The sequence below is a fragment of the Drosophila novamexicana genome, unplaced genomic scaffold (genome assembly GCF_003285875.2).
Source record: "Drosophila novamexicana strain 15010-1031.04,08,12 unplaced genomic scaffold, DnovRS2.1 tig00001059-arrow-arrow-pilon, whole genome shotgun sequence".
Taxonomy (NCBI): domain Eukaryota; kingdom Metazoa; phylum Arthropoda; class Insecta; order Diptera; family Drosophilidae; genus Drosophila; species Drosophila novamexicana.
In genome coordinates, this window is record NW_020824837.1 from 1,209,202 (window position 1) to 1,215,201 (window position 6,000).

General features: G+C 51.0%; 3 protein-coding genes across 3 annotated transcripts; 1 reads left to right on the top strand and 2 right to left on the bottom strand.

Annotated features, from left to right (window-relative positions):
* Positions 1 to 4: 4 nt before the first annotated feature.
* Positions 5 to 1,012, bottom strand: LOC115765895 (peroxisome assembly protein 12). Its single transcript, XM_030709638.1, has one exon. It carries the CDS (start codon positions 918 to 920, stop codon positions 27 to 29), a length of 894 nt encoding a protein of 297 aa, XP_030565498.1. The 5' UTR covers positions 921 to 1,012; the 3' UTR covers positions 5 to 26.
* Positions 1,013 to 1,091: 79 nt separating this feature from the next.
* On the top strand, positions 1,092 to 3,687 carry LOC115765894. The gene is made up of 6 exons (XM_030709637.1): positions 1,092 to 1,483; positions 1,546 to 1,692; positions 1,750 to 2,044; positions 2,108 to 2,875; positions 2,945 to 3,181; positions 3,238 to 3,687. Exons 1-6 carry the CDS (start codon positions 1,160 to 1,162, stop codon positions 3,663 to 3,665), a joined length of 2,199 nt encoding a protein of 732 aa, XP_030565497.1. The 5' UTR covers positions 1,092 to 1,159; the 3' UTR covers positions 3,666 to 3,687.
* A 53-nt stretch (positions 3,688 to 3,740) lies between these two features.
* Positions 3,741 to 5,598, bottom strand: LOC115765910 (probable ATP-dependent RNA helicase DDX28). The gene is made up of 2 exons (XM_030709655.1): positions 4,563 to 5,598; positions 3,741 to 4,509 (listed from the first exon to the last, which is right to left on the bottom strand). Exons 1-2 carry the CDS (start codon positions 5,391 to 5,393, stop codon positions 3,781 to 3,783), a joined length of 1,560 nt encoding a protein of 519 aa, XP_030565515.1. The 5' UTR covers positions 5,394 to 5,598; the 3' UTR covers positions 3,741 to 3,780.
* Positions 5,599 to 6,000: the final 402 nt, after the last annotated feature.

The following is a 6,000-nucleotide window of genomic DNA, read 5'->3' on the forward strand; positions in this document are numbered from 1 at the left end:
AATCTATAAATACAGATTTGGGGCTGCTACGCTTCATAGATGCGCACCAGATCCTCAATGGTAATCGGATAGCTGGTCACGGGGCAAGTGCCCTTCTCCTTGAGATGCATTACAATGCATTTCCAGCAATAGACATAGCCGGATACAGCGCACGCTGTTGGCGTTTGCAGCGGCAGCAAACAAACGGGGCATTCTCCGCTCTTTGGCAATGTTTCCCTCAGCTCCTGGGGCAGTTCACGTTCCGGCAGGGGCTCAGGATTTTGTAGTGTGCCGCCCAGCTTGCGGCGCTGATCGTTCGAGTACCACCACTGTATGAACTGCAGGAAGAAGGCCAGCACTTCGAGCATCTTGAGGAACAAGTACGTCCACTTGTCCTCCTGGGGCGGTTCGCTGGGATAGCGCAGCGTCAGGCGCAGCGCACGAAACAGCGGCGAGTGGCTGGACGCATATTTGATTAGGTACAGGAATGTGTGCACCGCCTTGGAGGCGTTATAGACATGGAACAGATTAATCAGCTTCGACTCCCAGGCATAGGTGTCCTCATGCTGGGCACTGCGCGCTCGCAGCCTGCGCTCAACATAGGGCAGCAGAGTCAATAGCGTCGCGGAGCTGAACTGTTGCCGGCGGGTGAGCAGCTCTCCGGTGCTGCTGGCCGTGCGCTGCAGTCCGTAGAAGCTTTCGCCGAAGGAGGAGGCGCGTTTGCGCAAATACAAATACTGTAGGATCCATGTAACAAGCGGCGATAGCTCTTCGCGTACGCGTATGTTGCCCCAAAGCTTAAAGTCCAAACGTAGGCCAAAGTAATCGAAAACTTTGCTCAGCGCTGGATAGATAAGATTGTCCAGCGTCTCAGCTGCTGATATTTCAAAGATCGACGGCACATTCTGCAGATTCTGACGCACATTGGCTGCCTCCGCCATCTGGTGTCCAATTTCCTTATTTTATGACAAGAATTTGGTGGGCAGCCGCAACAATTGTCCGAGTACTTTTTGTCAATGTATCGTTGGCCTATGAAAGTATCGACTGCCTATCGACCGACCGCCACAAAGTATCGGCAGCATCAATCAGCTGTTTGCCAAATTTGTTTATAAAATATCGCTTGAAACGTCGCGCAGTTGCAAAGGTGAAATAAATAACGCAAATAACATACGAAAACAGTATGAAAACATCAGGCGGTGGCTCGGCGGAGGAGCCGGCCAAATCGTCGCTTGGCAAAATTAGCAAAAAGTCTACAAAGTCACGCTCAAAGAATACCAAATTGGAGCCTGGTAGCAAAAATTCTGTCTCAGCCACAAATGTTAACGTGCCCATGGGCAGCTTGCCAGCCACGCCCACGCATGTAAACATGGCCACAACGCCCACAACGCCAACGACCAGTTTAAGCAATTATAATCTCTTTGATGCTTCCTTTGCTGTGGCTGGACATGGACAAGGTGTGGGTGTGGGTGTGGCTGCGGAAATGGCGAACAATCCCGGCAAAGTGGTAGGAGGAAGTTAAGGAAACCTGGAGGTTGTCAACTTTAAAGCATTTTTGTCGCATTGCAGAGTCACCACAAAAGCTACGCCGGCTTTGATCCGCGCAGCATAAAAATCTTCTGGGAGCAACATGACCAGACGGACGTGGAGCTCTCGCAGGATGTGTGCGCGCGCCTGGCGGAAGATGCATCCTACAAAGTCTGGGAGCTGATTAATGTATGGCCACCGTTTTATTATTTTTAAAAAATGCTTGATTTTCATATATTTTCACAGAATGTAAAGATTTATTCGCGTCACTCGGGCGGCGTGGTCACCTACGATCTGGTCAATGAGGTGCTCAAGGATGCGGATGTGCCGCCCATGCTGGGTGCCATGGACAGCGATTGGGATTGCATTGACTACGATGGCAGCTATTTCTTTCACTCGGATAAGATATTTGAGCTACGCGATGAGTTTCAAAAGGACATTACGCTCTCGCTGCCAAATGATGCGGACTTTCATTGCATCTGCCCGGTGGAGGACAAGAATACCGAACAGTTGAAACAGTTTGTGCAGAGCCTGGTAACTGGTAAGTGCTTGGAACTGCTGCTGCTGCTGCTAACTGTTCATCCAAAATACTTCTCCCTTGTAGCGGCAATCTTTGGCGACTCCCAGGCACGCAGCGTGGCCGTTACGCAGGCGTTTCAAACGCCTTTAATGGGCGCCTGCTATCGCGTGATAGTCAGTAAAATGTTGCAGTTGCTCGCGTTCAAGCAGCACGATCAGGTGAGCCAACGCTGCTGGCGCCTGTTGCGCGCCTGCAATTACAACACACAGGCGAATCACATCAATTGCCGACCGGAGTATTTTCATCTGGCCGAGGTGCTCATCAGCCAGCTGATGGCGCCGTATGAGACAATCAAGGTGGCCGATGGCAGGCCGCAATCACAGCAAGCAGCACCGGTGCCAATGGAGCTGGATAAAGTGCTTAAGCTGGAACCTGGCCTGAGCGGCGATGCGCAGGCTGAACAGTATGCCAGTCAAGCCATGGATCTAGAAGCGCAGCAGCCGCAGCAACAGCAGGCGCAGGAGCAGCAGCAGGCGCAGCAGCCGCAACAGTCACAGCCAACGGTGCCAGAGATTACCATCACCAGCGACACATCACAGGGGCAGACCATTTACAAACTGCAGCTGGACGATGATAGCTGCGAGGCCGCCGAGCAACAGCAGCAGCAGCAGGAGCCGCAGCAGCTTTCCAGCTACTTTGCCAGCCCCGTGGGCAACAGCTACGTCGATGAGCTCTGTGAAACAATTGGCCAAATGGCGGCACAGAGTGGTTATCTGCATGCCGAGTGTTTATTTTTGATTAAGCGACGCTTGAACAGATTTTTTGAGGGACGCGACGTGTGCAATGAGCGGGGTAAACGATTGTCTTTATATATAGAACTTTTCATATACATTTAATAACATTATCCTTGCTCTTCTGCAGATTTCAAGTACATCAGTCGTGCCATACGCGGGCTCATCGCGCTGGGCGAATACGCCTTTCGGGAGTTTATACCCTACATATATAAGCTGAATGTTAACGATGTACCCGACAGTCTCTGGCGGGATTTGGCGCCAGCTGCTATATACCTTGGCGGGCGCGACGATATACATTTGTACGAGTGGCTGGAATACGGCTGCGGAGCGGGCAGCCTGCAGCCCTTCCTCGTACACTATGCGAGTGAGTAGACGCCAAAATATCTGGCTTACCGATAACTAATTGGAATGTGCTTGCAGATGCATATGAGAAAATGATCTCCAAACGTTATATACATGCCAGACAGCCCGCCTTCAGATTCGAGGCACAGCCAGGCGTGCGTCGCCTCGAATGGAGCACGCTGGCGGCAGCCATGTGCCATGGCGATGATCCCAGCAAGGCGCTTAAACCGAAACCCACGCTGTGCGAGGCCTTCCCCAAGCTGGTGCAGCCCAATTTGCGACTCAACTGCGCCGGCACCATACGCTTCAAGTTTGCCGGCTGTCGGCCCGTGCTGCTCAAGCCCAAGGGCGTTGCAGCAATGCACTTCATGGACTCGCCCTCAACCAATGGCGGCAGCGACATTATCCACTCCGATATACTCATTGCCAAGCGCAAGATCTTCAAGCCGCCAAGCAAGGTGCGGCGCCCGATGGCCAACAGTGGCTATCACTATTTGCGCATATGAAGCTGGTAATTGAAGTAAAATAAATGAAGAAAAACTTAACACATCAGGTATCAAGAAAACCTTATGGGCTGGAAAACGTGTTCTTCGTGACAAAAATTTATTTAACAATTGTATACTAGAATGCCTCCTCCTGCGGCATCGGCACGCCCGCCTCTTTCATGTCAGCCATAATGCGCTTGTTGATGATATTCTTAATGTTTGCATTGACATTGGGCAGCAGACCGCCCGTGCGTGCCGCATGCTCGATGCGCTGCACCACATCAATCTCGCGACGGGATGAAATGAAATTCGTGACCAGTGTCTTTTCCGAGCTGCCCACGCGTCCAATGCGGCCGCAGCGATGTATATAGTCGGAGATGTGCAGCGGGAAATCAAAATTGAGCACATGACGTGCGCGCGTTGTGTCCAGGCCGCGACTGCCCACATCTGTGGTGGACAGGACATCGCACTGACCGCGCTGGAACTCCTCGAAGCGGCCCAAACGTATCTTCATTAACATATCGCCATTTAGATTGAGACAATTGATGCCGCTGTTGTTTAGAAATATGGACACATAGTCGCTGGTCGCTGACTTGTTGCTGAAGACAATCAAGGGACGACGTTTGGCCAAATCCTGCTTGACCAGGATCAACAGGTTGGCCGAACGATCCGCCTTGGACATGCGCAGAAACTTTTGCGTCACATGCGCCATCAGATGATGCAAGTGCGGACTGACCACCTCACGTATAGTTTCTACATCGATGACGCGTTGCAGGATCTCTCGTGTATTGGTGGGCATTGTGGCCGAGGCGAGCAGCAGCTGGGTGCCCACAATGCGCGCATCCTGCACATGATTTCTGTGGAACTAAGGAGCAGAAATGTAGACAGCTGCTTTGGGTTGGGAAAATGCAAACTTACGGGAAATCTTCTCATGAAGTAGGTGAGCTTTTCCGTAAACGAATCGTCCAGCAGCGTGTCTGCCTCGTCTAGCACCACATGACGCACCTGCTCCATGTGATAGATCCCAGTTGTTACCAGCTTGCTGATGGCGCCCAAAGTCGCCACCAATATGTCTACCTCCTCGAATTGTGGATTCAGCATTAATTGTTTGGTATTTCCGCCGAGAAGTGCCTTCACCTTTAGCTCCGTGTTCGCGCACAGCTTTCGGGCCACCTGTGCGATTTGTGTGGCCAGCTCGCGTCCGGGCGTGAGTATCAGCACGCTGGGCGTATTGAAGTGTCGCTCGCCGGGCTCTGGGCATTGGCCCTTGAGCCTCTTATTTAGCACGGGCAACAGGTAGGCAAGCGTCTTGCCGCAGCCCGTTTCGGCGGCAATTAGTGTGTGAAAGCTGCCATCCACAATGGGCATGGCTTGGGCCTGAATGCCCGTCAGCTGCTTTATGCCCAGCTCCTGCTGCAGGTTCTCTAGCAGCTGCGGATGCAGCTCAATTTCAGATGTGGACAGAACTTCGCTCAAGTTCTTCATCTCCGCCTTCAGCTGCGCGCTTGTGATGCTGGCATTGAGCGTAAAGTGATCGCCCTTGGATTTATGATGCAGCCAACCCTTGGAGCACAGTGGCAGGGTGCCAAACTTGGCGTCGGCTCGCTCATGTTGCAGCAGATTGAATTGTGTGCGTCGGCAGCTAATAAGCGGTTTATTGTGGCTCTGTTCGATTTCTTTTGTCTTGATTTGTGCGGCAGCCTTGGCGTATTGCCGGCGCAAGAATGTCCGCGAAAGATTTTGCAACATTTCGTCGCCAAACACTTTTCTTGCGTTTACCACTGCACGCTGCAGTCAGCTGTTTTTGTTATGATGGGGCTCATGTAACGGAATCGAAGTGTTGGAAAAGGCCACAGCAGCAGTGCCGGCTGTCAGCGTATATCGATAACAAAAAGAACCGTTGTACGCGCCAATTAGCAAATGTCGCGAGTGTAAAGTTTAATTTTTGAGCTGTGCGTGACAAATAAATAGTATAATTAAGTGAAGTGCGTGTTCGTTTAATGTGTGTGTTTAAGTGTTTATATAATAACAATGTGTCAACAAAACGAATGTACAATTCTGCGATATGCGCGCAGCATGGAGAGCAGCCGGCACAAGCCAAGATCAGAACATATGGTGCAGGCGGTAAGTGAGAATTAAATACATACTTACATAGTATATAAATGCAAGCACATCGGCCAAATAGTAATATATGTATGTATGTATGTACATGCATACATATATATGCATCTATACATCGATGCAGCGAAAGAATGAATATGTACACATGAATATAAGCAGGCACAGGCACGCAATTGCGTGCACAGACCCAGTCGGACCTGCTTGTCTGCGAAAGCTACTGCTTATCCATTCTTTT

What these genes read in the sequence shown, in the direction of transcription:
- LOC115765895 (XM_030709638.1), bottom strand. Translation starts at nt 920, where the DNA reads ATGGCGGAGGCAGCCAATGTGCGTCAGAATCTGCAGAATGTGCCGTCG.
- LOC115765894 (XM_030709637.1), top strand. Translation starts at nt 1,160, where the DNA reads ATGAAAACATCAGGCGGTGGCTCGGCGGAGGAGCCGGCCAAATCGTCG. An exon ending in AAGTCTGGGAGCTGATTAAT is followed by an intron (nt 1,693 to 1,749) that starts GTATGGCCACCG and finishes ATATTTTCACAG; the next exon opens with AATGTAAAGATTTATTCGCG. An exon ending in TGTGCAGAGCCTGGTAACTG is followed by an intron (nt 2,045 to 2,107) that starts GTAAGTGCTTGG and finishes TCTCCCTTGTAG; the next exon opens with CGGCAATCTTTGGCGACTCC.
- LOC115765910 (XM_030709655.1), bottom strand. Translation starts at nt 5,393, where the DNA reads ATGTTGCAAAATCTTTCGCGGACATTCTTGCGCCGGCAATACGCCAAG. An exon ending in ACTTCATGAGAAGATTTCCC is followed by an intron (nt 4,510 to 4,562) that starts GTAAGTTTGCAT and finishes TCTGCTCCTTAG; the next exon opens with TTCCACAGAAATCATGTGCA.